At 34.9% G+C, this 13,888-nt stretch overlaps 1 protein-coding gene across 3 annotated transcripts; it reads left to right on the top strand.

Moving 5' to 3' along the window:
• The first annotated feature begins 1,550 nt into the window (after positions 1 to 1,550).
• On the top strand, positions 1,551 to 12,104 carry LOC133868579 (uncharacterized). 3 transcript variants are annotated; one of them, XM_062305508.1, is made up of 8 exons: positions 1,551 to 1,867; positions 3,860 to 4,119; positions 4,960 to 5,099; positions 5,957 to 6,050; positions 6,884 to 7,417; positions 8,530 to 8,867; positions 9,421 to 9,565; positions 11,965 to 12,104. In XM_062305508.1, exons 2-8 carry the CDS (start codon positions 3,951 to 3,953, stop codon positions 12,042 to 12,044), a joined length of 1,500 nt encoding a protein of 499 aa, XP_062161492.1. In that variant the 5' UTR covers positions 1,551 to 1,867; positions 3,860 to 3,950; the 3' UTR covers positions 12,045 to 12,104. The 3 variants fall into 3 exon arrangements, with proteins under 3 accessions (XP_062161492.1, XP_062161494.1, XP_062161495.1); XM_062305510.1 differs by lacking the exon at positions 11,965 to 12,104 and adding an exon at positions 11,598 to 11,941 and having other exon boundaries at positions 1,558 to 1,867; XM_062305511.1 differs by lacking the exon at positions 11,965 to 12,104 and adding an exon at positions 11,683 to 11,940 and having other exon boundaries at positions 1,558 to 1,867.
• Positions 12,105 to 13,888: the final 1,784 nt, after the last annotated feature.

Raw genomic sequence — 13,888 nt, 5'->3', positions numbered from 1 at the left:
GTTTGTTCTCCAATCAAGGCTGGTGGATTGGGAGTTCGTAATGTTATTAATTTTAATTAAGCCTTATTGAGGAAGTGAATGTGGAGGTTTTCTCAGGAATGCGATGCTTTGTGGATATCAGTGATTGATGTGAAGTATGAGAGTGTAAGGGGAGGTTGGAGTTTATTACCGGTGATGGGGTCTTATGGTGTGAGTGTTTGGAAGTTTATTCGAAGGGGGTGGGATAATGTAGCAAAATACTTGCGTTTCGAGGTAGGTGAGGGGTCTCATATTCGCTTTTGACATGATTTATGGTGTGGGGACAGGCCTCTCAAGCTTTGCTATCTAGCTTTGTACTCTATGGCTCGTTCTCCAGATACTTGGGTGGTGGATAATTTGTCTGTGGTAGGAGGCGTGGCTCAATAGAATGTTCTGTTTACGCGCTATGCTCAGGATTGGGAGGTAGAGATGGTGATGTCCTTCTTTGAACAGTTATACTCTATTCGGATTCGGCATGGGGAGGTTGATAGGGTGGTGTGGAATCTTTCTAAGATGAGGAATTTTGAAGTGAAGACTTTCTATAAAGCTTAAGTTTGTTACAATGCGGCTTATTTTCCTTGAAAGGGTATTTGGCGTGTTAAAGCTCCAAAGCGGGTAGCATTTTTTGTTTGGATAGCGGATTTAGGAAAGATTTAAAACATGACAATTTACGTAGGCGTGGTATTATGGTGGTAGAGTGGTGTGTTATGTGTAAGAAGCATCAGGAATCTGTTGATCACCTTATTTTTCATTGTGACGTGACTCGGATTGTTTGGAGTTCTTTTTATTGCTTGTTCAGGGTGGAGTGTGTTATGCGTAGTAGTTTTTTGGATTTATTGAGTGGTTGTGACACTTTGCTGGGTCGTGGTCCTGTTAACCGTATTTGAAAGCAGGTTCCTTTATGTGTTTTGTGGTCTGAGAGAAATTCTAGGCTTTTTAAGGATGTGGAGGTACCGGTTGTGGCTCTTTGTAGAAATGTGATTAATATGTTATATTTGTGGGTGTCGGCGCATAAGTCCAAGTAGTATATCGTTTGCTGATTTTTTACTTTTCTATTCATTTATTTCCTCTAATTAGGGACACTCTTGTATACTTCCTGTGTACTAGGGTTGTACTCCTATGCACTTTTTATTTAATTTTTACTTATAAAAAAAAATACAAAGATCTTCACCAAAAAATAAATACCCTTCCAAAAATTCCATTCTTCTCTAAAAGCTCAATCAAACCCTAAGATTCAAAAAAGCACATGCACGAAAAAAAAAGAAAAAAAAAGAAAAGAAAAAAGCGTTATCACCGATTGAAACATCAGAAAGCCAATTGATAAATCAGAAAGCAACCAAACAAACCCTAATTTCGACGCCTTAGAACGAGAACAAGAGTGAGAGCTTCAGAGGGAATTGAAGAAGATGAGGAGGAAGAGCTGCTGCGGGGTGAAGAGAAGCGTAGAAGAACGAGGGTTTGGCAAAAACCAAACCATCTCCGCACTTCTGCTACCTAAAAGCAGGGTTCCTGCGGGTCGATTCGGGAAGGTACTACGGGTCGGGTTAGGGAGTTCAACCCACCCATTTGAAAGGGGGTTGCAATACACGCGCTGAAGAAGGACGTGGACCACAAGAGCTTCCCTCCTTTCCTATCTTTCCGCGAACCTGCACGTGTCATTGCTTCACGTTGAGCTGGCTCCCCATTCACGTGGCGTATTCCCACTGGCCCAGACCAGTCCCTTAGTATCCCATCTCAGCCGTCCGTGTGATCCAACACAAGCCGACATCACCACTGTATGACCGTTCGTGGAAGTTAAAGACTTCGCAAAGAGAGAGAGAGAAAGAGAGAGAGACTCTCTTCTCTGCAGGTACGCGTATTTTCTTCTTTTCATTTCACAGTTTATTGTAGATTTTCTTGCTTTTTTCCTTTTGGTTTCAGCTAATTAAAGATTTATTTACTGTTGGCGGAATCTTTTTTGTTGCTGATTCTGTTTTTTCAATGTTGTTTTTGCTGTGTGGAATGGTGGTTTCACTGTATAACTGTCATTTGAGCTTCGTCTCTCTAGGGTTTAAGTTCATGGCTTGGTTTTAATTATGGGTTTTGCTTTCTTTCTTTCAATTTGTTTTGGTTTTCTCTGCTTGAAATTCTTCTACTTTGACTGACTTTGGCGTTGTAAATCACTGGTTGACTTTGATTTCCGTTTGCTATTACTTGAAAATTTTGGTGTTTTTGGACATGGGTTCTACGATTCTTGCTTTGCAGTAAGTTGATATGCTGTTTCTACTTTAATTTTAATTTTTAATTTTTTAAATTTAAAATTTCCCAATTTTCATTTAGTCGGATTTTACAATTAAAAAGCACAATTTTTAGTTTTTTTTTTTTTTTTAAAAAAAATTATTTATTTATTGGTTTTTCTTATAAGCAGAGTTGATGCAGCGGTTATTCGGTTACTCATAAATAATATTGCATCTTATTTGCACCTTTCAATTTTTTATTTTTTGAAAGTCCTTTCAATTTTAATATATACCGACGAATCTTATTATCTTTTTTGATAAGTAAATCTTATTATCTGCAATCCGGCCACGTAGTCGAGTGCAAATTGATGAGTCAATTGACAAAGAATTCTGAAATTGAAGGCTTTTTGAATACATTTTGGGTTTTCTCTTTTGAATTAGGTGATTTGAATAATTTTTATCCTTTGAGGAACAATCATCCGTATTACAAAAAAAAAAAGAGAGTCACATTAGTAAAAAATAACTAATTTAGGATGCACAGCAACACACATTTAGTGGAGTTGGTATTGGTGACCAGGGTGGTGATGGTCTTGGAAAAGGCAATTATGGCCTTGATGGTGGAGGTGGGTGGTGATGCTATGGCTTGAATGCATGATGTTTGACTCTGAAAATATGTTAATTGAAAGGTTACTCTAAATGCTTAAGGTTAAAGAGTAAAGAGAAAAGTGTTATTTATTAATCTATTTATTATTCCCTTAGAAAGTAGCATACATTCACTCCTACTTTTTTTTTTTTTGTGGCTAATATACATGAAGAGGGAAATGTGATTTCATTTGGTTTCCACCCATGAGGGAGTATTTAGCAAACTTTTCCCCAAAAGGGTGTCATCTACTGCATGGATGGAAACCTTGGAACACATTCTTACAATAGACAATCAAGTAAAAGGGGAACCAATGATTAGCAATTGATGTTATGCGTAGATGGGATGGAGAGATGGTTCATCACTTGCTATTACATTATCTGGTAGCTTGGTGCTTTTGGACATTTGTCTTCTCCATCTTTGTGGGGTGTAGTGAATCATGCCAAACTCAGTTATAGAGATTTTTGCAACTTGAAGAGGCATTATTGGAAGTGGAGATTTGTTGTGCTTAGAGAGTAGCACCCCCTTTTCCCAATTTTTGAAGGACATGGAATCAATTTTTGGCATGCTAAAGATGGACTCCTGAGGGCACCGATTTTATTACGCATTCTGGCTGGCTAACGTGTTCTTTGACTTGGCTAGTGTTGGTTTTGGGTATGATGATTGTGGTGATTAATTTAAGCTTCGAGGGATAAATTTTATCGATGCTTTGCCTTGCTTCCTTTGCTTACTTCGTGAATAATCTCATGTAAATTATTTTTCTGCAAGTTAATTTGCTTATATATTGGTGACTGAAGTTCTTAGAACTGATTCTTTTAACATATTTTTGAATGCTTATATATTGTATCACATAATTCTGATTGAAACGCTGATTCTTTAACTGATTCTTTTAATGCATTTCCATTGTTTCTACTGGTTGCTTCACATCTGTCTTTTTTTTTTTTGTTCTTGACTTGTCTCTATCTTTATCATTTTCATGATACAGTCTCTGGTGCTGGTTTGATTGTTTAGAGGGTGTTGTTTCCCACTGATGTTCCCAAATCAAGGTTGCAGTACATATCCAAAGTACAGATCAAATGCCCTCATTAAAAATGAAGACCAAACTGAGCATGGGCTGTTTCAAAGAAAAAAATGGTCTTCATGTATGTCAAAAGTCAAGTACAATTTCCAAAAAATCATGCTCATATGTCAGGATTTCTGAACACACAGCAGATTTTGACACATGTATTCATGAATGTCAGGATGGTAAGCAACTACTCTAAGAAAGGCCAATGTTCTCAAATAAGCTGTTATGCATTTAATATCAAGGTTTTTCAAGTTCTTTCACACTGCCTTTCTGTTTTAGATATTTGGTGTAGGTCCAGTTTGAACCATATGATAAACTACTAAAGTCCATTCATTGATTCACAGAGTGTGAACCATGTATCACATGGCTCAGGAGATTGTTTGAAAGTTTCATTTTGAAGCCTAACATGTATCTTTGTCATAGTGTTATTAGAGTTGCATATTTTTATTTTACACCAACATAAAATAAAATATAGCACAATGTTAGTGTCTCTTATTGTTTGAAGATCGTAGTTCTAACGCTTATTTTTTTAGTTTATAAGATTTTACCTTTATTTATCTATTCAAAACTCATAAAGTTTCCGCATAATTGGTCTGCTTTGAATTTAAAAGAGATAAATATGAATGCTGTTATGCTTCAAACACAACTTAAAGAAAGACTTGTTTAGAAGGATAAAAGAGCTCACAAAGCACTAAAAGTTATTAAAGGCAAAAAAATGTGGCTTTGAAATGTCCCCTTAGTTTCCACTATATTATAATCCTTTTCTTTGCAAATATATTTGTCTATCATTTTGAAGAAAAGAAGTGAATTTACTTTTTGAATAAGTTGTAGACTGATTATAATTGACTTTGTGATGTGTTTGTGTTTCTTTTTGTATCAGTCCAATCCGATTATACAAACAATGAGTAGTATCATTTACATGTGTTATGGGCTGATTTATTTCGTAGTTTTGTAACTAGAGATGCTTATTTAAGTTCATCTGAAGTTCTTATTTTAAATGCTCCTTATCTTTCTTATAGTTTCTTCGAGCGCACAAGTGTCCATAAAGAACATCGAAAGTGATGGAGCCATTGACCATGAAGAATTTCTGGAAGAAGAAAATTCTCAGTTTCAGAACCAGCCATCATTTTTTGTTGATTCTGCAACTATTGGGAGAATGGTAAAGTGTTAATTTCAATTGACCAGAATGTATTTCTGCAGTTTGTCACTTAGGATCCCCTGACAGTAGTTGCTTATCAAAAAAACAAAAAAAAAAAAGGATTCCCTGACACTAGTTACTGAATCTGCTTGAGATAAATTAATCATTTTCTACTAGAATTTTACTTTGTTTTTGGCCCATTTTTAAACATTGGCATGGAGTTGATGCATTGGAGTGTGTAAGGTGTATGTGGATTCATAAGTGTCTCTCTTTGCTATCTGTTAGTAGATCAGTTTGTGACATCATTTTATTTGATATTTATATGTTTGTGTGTGTCTTATGAATACCGTATTTTTTATTTTATTCTTTCTTCTTCTAATTAACGGTTTGTCTATTCAATAAAGATTCCTTTAATCATAATTCCAGTTTCTCTTATTTTCTTTTCTGATATATAATATTTCTATTTTTTTTTAATGCGGAGGTGATTTAAGCACAAGATTAAGGTTCTTCTTTGTCAATTTTTTTTTAAATATATATATATACACACCACGTGTTGCTGACGTGGAAATCCGTCGGTTTTGGACAAAAAAATGGATGGAGGTACCATTTCCGTCTTTTCCCAAAGGCACAGGTACCATCTGTGATAAAAATGAAAGTATAGGGGACAAAAAATAAAGATTTAAAACTACAGGAGGCAAAAGGGTATTTAACCCCAAAAACTATTCATTTTCTTAATAGAATAGCCATTCCGTGTACCAAATGTAACCATAGTCATGAATATTCTCCTCAATGTCCTTCTATCATGATCTTATTTTGTCTTGTATTCTTCTTTGTCTATTCATGTGGTAATGTAACAACAGTGGTTTGGTAATTTGCAGGAATCTACCCACAATTCAAACCTAGAGACGATTTTCTCTCCTGCTTTGGATCCCATTGCCAACCATACTGAACCAAAAGCTGATGATGATGCAGGTATGACCTGCAATTTTGTTGGTTGAACACTTTTTATTTTTATTTTTTATAAGATGCATTTCATTAAAAGTGCAGAAGGACACAACCCTAATAGGCAGGAAGTATGCAAGTAAAAACCCCTTTAATGAGAAGTTGAACACTTAATATTGATCTAGTATGTTTCCCATCCTCCGTAAGTGGGATGGTCGTGACATTCTCATAAGTTTTCTGGTGAAACCCCTACCAGAATTGAACAATAGTTTCTTTTCACTTGACACTGATATTTGTTTATTTTACAACTAATAATAATAATAATATAATATACCATGGATGTATTACTGAAAGTAGGACATTAAAAAAAGAAAAAGAAACTAGCAGATGCGAATGTTCTTTTGATTGACAATATTACCATATCCGCTTCATGCACGTGGACCAAGTTCTACAAATTTCTTTTCTCCGTATGTTTATTCTCCTCAATGCAAGAGAATTCTTTCTTGATGAATGTGACCATATAAAATTTGATTCTTCAAAAATGTTTTGGATTGATGGGGGGGATATGGCACGTGTTTTTGCAGCTTCTCAAAATCCCGACTTTATAAAATGAATTATTGTTTTTCACTACTTTTCACTGCTAGAACAAATAGTAAAGATATATTTTTCAAGTTTAAACAAAATTCTGGCAGTATACATGCTCTGTTTGGAGCATGAACCCCAAGTTGCCTTTGGAAAAGTAATCATAAAAATTGTGCATTTCATCTGCTGTTTACATATCTTGAATATGTCAAATTAGCAACATCTACATTTTTTTTGTGAAGAGATTGAATCTGATCAACCTTTTTCTTAATATTCTTTAGGGAACAACAAAGATCCTGACATGCCAGGGTTGGGAGCTAGTGAGAGTGACTATAACAGAAGCTCATCTGACTACCAAAGTTGTGATGTTTCAGATTTCTACGTCTCTGATATGATTGTTGCTAGCTTACCCTACAATGGAACTGCATTTGATGATGATCATAGTGAGGCAAATTGTTTTCTTGATTATAAATGTGCTGAGCCTAGTTTGTTGTTTGATGTGGCCGAGCAATATATGATGCTACCCTTCCTCGAGGACACTGTTAAAACCAGCGATATTAACCATGCTAAATCATGTGAAGAAGCCATGTTGGGTTCCGATGATACTAGCTTGTACCTAGCTATTGACCAAATGAGATCCTGCAACCAGGAATTTGATGCTAACTATGATGCAGATCAGGGAGAGTGCTTTGATCCACAGGTGTTCATAAAAAATTTACCGGAACTCTCAGATGTGGTAGCAAACTTTCAGCCCACTATATTGCCAGAGGAAACTCAAAACAGGAAACGTGTAACACTAGTACTTGATTTGGATGGTATGGAAATTGAATCATTCATATCTGTCCCATTATCCTTATGTTATCCTGCTTTCGTTTAGCGTGATATCTCAATATTTCCAGTGCATATGCTATGAACTTTGATTAATTTGGGATCTATTGTTCCAATTCATATGCTAGTACTGACACCATCTTGTCAACATCATTTAGTATGATCAAATATTTCTTAAATTAATAGGATTAGTACTTAATGAAACTCATTTATACAATTGTTATAGGATTCCTCCTATAGATGGTCATTTTTTTTTGATAAGTAAAATTTTATTGAAATGAAAGCGTAAGGCGCCCCTACATTCCTATAGATGGTCATTTGTGGTTATTAAAAAGATGAGAACTAAAATTTAAAAGCTAATGAAAGTGAACATAATGAACAGTTGGTCCTAGATTTGGCTTTGAGGATCTAACTGAAGTCACCCGTCTCAGCTACGCTATTTGGGATGGTATCCATTGTTGACCATCATGCTTTGGTGGCTCAAGTTTCAGATGCAGTGTACATGTCACTTTGTCTACGAGGAAACATCAGAAAGCTCTCAAGATGACACTGTTGTGTGAACTGTGTTTATTCAAGTGACTTTGCATTTATTTCCAACATAAATTTAGTTGACTGTTCGGCCTAATAAGTTGAAAACCTCTGAGTTCATGTAGAATTTGAGAGTTGATTAGGAAAATATTGTAGAAAGCAGGCATAAAGTTATGAATTATTTATATGTCTAGATGTTTATATGTATGCGTATGTATATATGATTTTGGAAAAATTTGGAATGTATTGAGAATTGTTTTTGAATGTTTAATTTTTTTTTTCCTGGTTAAAGATTAACAAAGTGCTTTTGGGAACCATTATAGGATAAATATTTAAAAAAGTTCTTGATATTATGAAAGAGTTATGCTAAGAGACTTGTATAATCTGGGCCTCTGTTGTGACACACACCTTAATTTATGATTCAACTTGGGATCTGAGAGTAGTTCTTACTTTAATATTTGTTTAGCGTAGTGTTTTTTGATAAATATTTGACACTGTAGTGCAGTTACAGTGTCATTTCTTTTTAAGTGATTTTTATTGATGCTTGGCCAACCTGCTTTCTTATATGCAGAAACACTTGTCCACTCTACATTAGAACACCGCGAAGATGCAGACTTCACCTTCACTGTTTTCTTCAACATGAAAGAGCACACTGTATATGTAAAACAAAGGCCTTATCTTCATAAGTTCTTGGAGAGAGTTGCGGAGATGTTTGAAGTTGTTATTTTTACTGCAAGCCAAAGCATTTACGCAGAACAACTTCTTGATATACTGGATCCAGATGGGAAGCTTATATCTCGCCGAGTTTACCGTGAATCGTGCATTTTTGCAGATGGCAGTTACACTAAAGATTTGATAGTTTTAGGTGTTGATCTTGCAAAAGTTGCCATAATTGATAATTCTCCTCAGGTACATCACCTGCCCATTTTGTCAAAATAATTTGACCCTTGGCTACCTCCCCTTTTTTGTTAAATTTCTTGCTTTCTGTTGTTGAAGTTTTGTTTTTGAGGCGTTGAGCTCTTTCCCAGTATGCTTTGTTGTTTAGGTTGATGGGACTTGTGATGTCAAATTATATTGGGATACCAACTTAGATTTAGTTGGACAGTGCGAATTTCGGTTTGATGGAAATGCTTATATTTAGGCAGGAAATTCATACTAGAGTTTAGTAACATATCAGGTTAAAATGTAGGAAGGCAAAGATTTCTGGGCTAGCCAGCTTAGGCAAAGGTTAGATTGCTCTAAAAGGAAGATAGAGAAACTGAATAAGGTCTTGAATGTGCTTAATATTGACATGAGAAACCAGCGTCTATATTATCTGCTTAGTATTCCATGAGAACATAGTGTCTATATTATCCAAAATGAAAAGGTTGGCAGAAAGTGGAAAAAACAAAAAGAAAAGAAGTTGTCTCTATCAGATGGACGCTTGATTGTTTAAGCCTCATTCTTGTTTTGATAATTTCAGGTTTTCCGGTTGCAAGTCAATAATGGGATTCCTATAAAGAGTTGGTTTGATGATCCATCGGACTCTGCACTAGTTTCTTTACTTCCCTTCTTAGAGACCCTGGTTGATGCTGATGATGTCCGTACGATCATTGCCAAGAGATTCGGTAACAAGGAATAAGAGCCTTTTTTTTTCCTCATTAGCTTGAATATAGCAGCTTCTTGTCCATCCTGTCTATTTTAAAGCAAAAATTGGCTTCTAGTTTAGGTGCTCAATACCATTTCCAAATTAGCTATACGATCCACTATTGCTTGTCTAATTGTTGGTTCAGCTCTTAGTGCTTCTCCCTTCCTTTTCTCATCTCAGCTGACAACTCTATGGAGTGCTTGGTCTAATTTTGTTGAAAGGTAGTATAGAGATTTTCACTTATATATTTAAAATGTACAGTTCAAGTTGCTATTTTATTCGTAAGGAGGTGTATATGAATTGTTATCATATTATGAAATGTAATTCTTGCAGACTACTGCTTTCTTTCCTATCTTATGACCTGGTTATAGTTTCTTTTTGCTCTTTATGCTTCCATCTTTTCCGAAGAGAGACAGGCAAACTATGTGTATTCTTGTAGTAAGAAGTTGAAACTTGGGCCTTTGAAATCTCTAGCAATGATGTTATCCTTTCTACTTGCCTCATTGCTTCTGTGATATTGTTTGAGGTTTTTCATAAATTCATTGTTCATATTCACAAATGATTAGGAAGTACATTTGGTAAGATTACAATCTTTTCCTTCACTGACACATGAAATGTACAGTGGATACGAAATAAAATGCTCAAAGCATAAATTCTCTGAGAATAGCTGGTAGCTGGTAGTAATCACAATGAAATTTCTTTCAGAAGCTAGTTATCAAAAAAAGAATATCCCAGAAAATTGAGCGCTAAGATCAGAATAATTGGGGCTATTTCAAATATCCATTTGACAATTGCATGGTTACCTGTCGGGAAAATATTATAGAAGCTAAAATTCGAAACATAAACAATAGCAATTAGAAAGTACAAAAGACGAGCAAAGCCCAGTATAAATACAAATGAGAGTCCAAGATATAGAAGGACCGTGTCTTCATGATTCATGACCAATAAAATTTCTTTCCACGCATGTGAAAAGGGAAGTTTTGCTTCCATATAGTTTGGTGACATTATATTTTTGAATGACCCAGAATCTACTCTTCCATAGCTTTTGTTGGGATTCAGGTCCACCATGTTGGGATGGGTGTTGTAAACCTCATTTATTTTTTACCAGCTTTTCTAGGGTTCCCCCTTCTCTGTGCTTCTGCAATAAATTCTTACTTATCCCAGGAAAAATAAAAAAAATAAGAAAAACCTTTGATTGTTTTGAAGACCTGTTAGGTGTTGATACCTTTTTTTTTTTTTTTTTTTTTTTTTTTTTTTTTTTTTAACCTTTGAAGCTACTGTTCTTGTTCAACAGTATCTTCTCTTTTCTGTTCTCTCTGCATGAATTTGATTTTTGATTTTCTTGTTATTGAAATGTACTCTGTTATGTTATGATTTCCAATCCTATATTTAAAACTGTTCTTAGCTTTTTGTCTGAATTGCATCCCTTACTAGGATTACTCCAGTCCTCTCTAGCTTGCAGTTGGACATATGTTTTCACATAGGATATAAGTGCAGAGTGATTTTGAATTAGTTGCATAGCTGGAGAGTTGGGAGGTAGAGTGCAAATAGAGGGATTTTATGGGCAAATTAGGCTGGTTGTAACCAGAGTAATATACACTCTTTTAACCCGTTTCTGTGTCTTCTACATAAGTAGCGAGTTGGTGATTCTGTGTGCTAATTCCTTGATAATACACATATAACAATATGTAGACACATCAGGACTGCTCTTAGATAACATAATAGAGATTTGAGGATATATTTTGTTTCAGTAATTAAATTGAATACACGGAGTTGGAATAAAGGTTCAGTTGAGTTAATTAGATTGAAAAGATTAAACTAGGCAAATGGGTTAGAGATAGAGAGGAAACTGTTTCTTATTAAGAAGGTATGGGTTTGATATGCATTATGCTAGTAGAGATTAAATTTATGCTCCCCTGTTCAGAGCTTAACTGACTGACCTAGTGTTCTCAACAAGTAATTTTTACCTTGTTATTGAAAATCCTCATGTGGCTGCCTATGGTGGATTATAGGTTTCTACTCTTGGATCATGTGAAAGTACTGCTATGAATTTGAATTAGAAACTTATGAGATGATACATGGGCAAATGGATGATAGGGGTAGTGATATAGATGTGAATCTATGTTTGAGTTGAGGATCAAGAATTATATGGATGGGAGCAGCTCCTGAGTTAACGAATCCGTTGAGAGACCATTGAGCAGATTGTGAAGGGAAAAATGGTCCAAACTGCACATCTACTACACTGAAGAATTATTGGAGAGACAAAGATGATGAGTTATGGGTGTATAATTTAGCTGATTATCGCCTGCTTGTCATGATCTTCTGCCTGAATCTAATAATCTATTACACTTTCACAATTTTGTATACCCTTTTCTGCAGGTCATTGGAAGACTAATAGAATATCTGCTAATGGGAAAAATAGTAGGTACGTGGAGTTCTATTGCTACTTACCTTTATAACAAGTTTGTAGGTATAGGTATGTAACATATAATGCATTTTTCTGATCTTTTTTGTTGTTGTTGTTGCTTTGAATATCTGAAGCAACATTGAGAAAGTTACCTGTGTAATCTCATTTGGAGATAATCAGATTGTTACCATTTATTACAACTTTTGTATACTTTTATTTTCTTGTTTCGGACTACTAACCAATGGCTTTCTATGTAATATAACTAATAGAGTATCCAGCTAGTAGTGTTTTTATCTTCAAACACTTAGTGGAGCTAATAACATTGATTTGATCATTTTTAATAGATGCTTTGTTGACTTGATGCTGCCATTGCTTGTACAATTCAGATAGTGGGTTTCCCCTTTGAAATTGTACAAGTTAGTGAGTTTTGTGTATGTATATGTGCTTATTGGATGAAATTATGTAGGGGTAAATAACCTTTAGTTTCATCGATTCCTCTCTTTCATGCATGATTACCATTTGCATTAATCAAGTTTTTACCCGGTTAATCTAAATGGCAATGACATTTCAACCTGTCATTAATGCAAAGCTGATTTTTGGTGTGATTTAATAACATTAAAATGCAAGAAAGTAGAACCAATTTCTATGGATAAACCTCAATCTTCTCCTCCTCACTCTTCCCTCTTCATATTTGTGGGGGGTGGGTATTGGTCCATCCAAGAATACATGAACACATTCTACCGGCAGCAGTGAGTAGTAGTAGAAGGGGACTATTTTGATATGAAATCGATGTTTACGGGGCAGGAAATAAATTTGATTTTGACGTATTACTGCAATTAGATTGCCTTCTTTATACTGAAAGAATTCTTCGAAACCAATAATTACCATTTACACTATCTAGGAATATGACAGGCGCTCGTGTAGGGGTGAAAATGTGATTACGATTAGCGGCGATTTAAAGTTAGAATCACACTGCGCTTTTAAAATTTGGACATTTTAGGCCTAATTTTGGGTGTTGGGCCTTTATTGGATCTCTTTTTTGGGCGAATGTAGGGTGTCATTTAAAATTTTATATAAAACGATGTCGTTGCGGTTTAGGGTAGTTAGTATGCAGATGTTAAACGCAGCCTTTTCACCCCTAATCGGAAGAAGAGTATAGTTAGATTTGAAAAGTGATATTAATACTGTGTAATATTAAAAGCAATATAAATTGTTTAAGATTGTAATATTAAAAGCAACCTTCAGCGGCTCATTTGAGATTGCGGTTTGAACCCACTACCCATCCAAGTGAGGTTGGCAGGAAAGAGAGAATCAATAATACTGTGTCTTGCTCACTTGGCCCGACCAAAGGGGCTATTAAAACCAGTCCTTGGAGCTCTAGTCACATTGTCTTTTAATTTTTACTGAGACCCTGATGCAGATAGCCATATAATTTGCTGAGATATGTTATATATATAAATTAATTATTAGATATGTAGGATTTACATGTGAGTCTTTGTAGATCTTACAGATTTAATGGTTAATTTAGATAAGAGACGTATGAAAAATATACAAGAGATATATAATAAAAAAAAAAAAAAAAAAATTCATTTATCTAATTTACTGGCACTTTTGGGTGTCGGAATTGGTATTTTTTGTTTTGTTTTGTTTTGGTAGTGAATATAGCACCAATTGGTATAAGACCTAAAGCAAATGGAGTTGCATTTTATTTTGTTAGCTTAGTGAGGTTTGTTGAAGAAGAGTGTTGAGTAAGTTAAAAAAAAAAAAATTGAGTCCAATATGAGTTACTAATATATCATGGTTACGCTCAAACTTATAGGCATTTTAAAAAAAAAAAAAATTAACTATTGGATATGTAGGATCTCATATAAGAAAACTGATCCAGTGGTTAATTTG

Source organism: Alnus glutinosa, chromosome 5 (assembly GCF_958979055.1).
Source record: "Alnus glutinosa chromosome 5, dhAlnGlut1.1, whole genome shotgun sequence".
NCBI classification, from domain to species: domain Eukaryota; kingdom Viridiplantae; phylum Streptophyta; class Magnoliopsida; order Fagales; family Betulaceae; genus Alnus; species Alnus glutinosa.
This window is presented reverse-complemented; position numbering and strand designations above follow the sequence as displayed.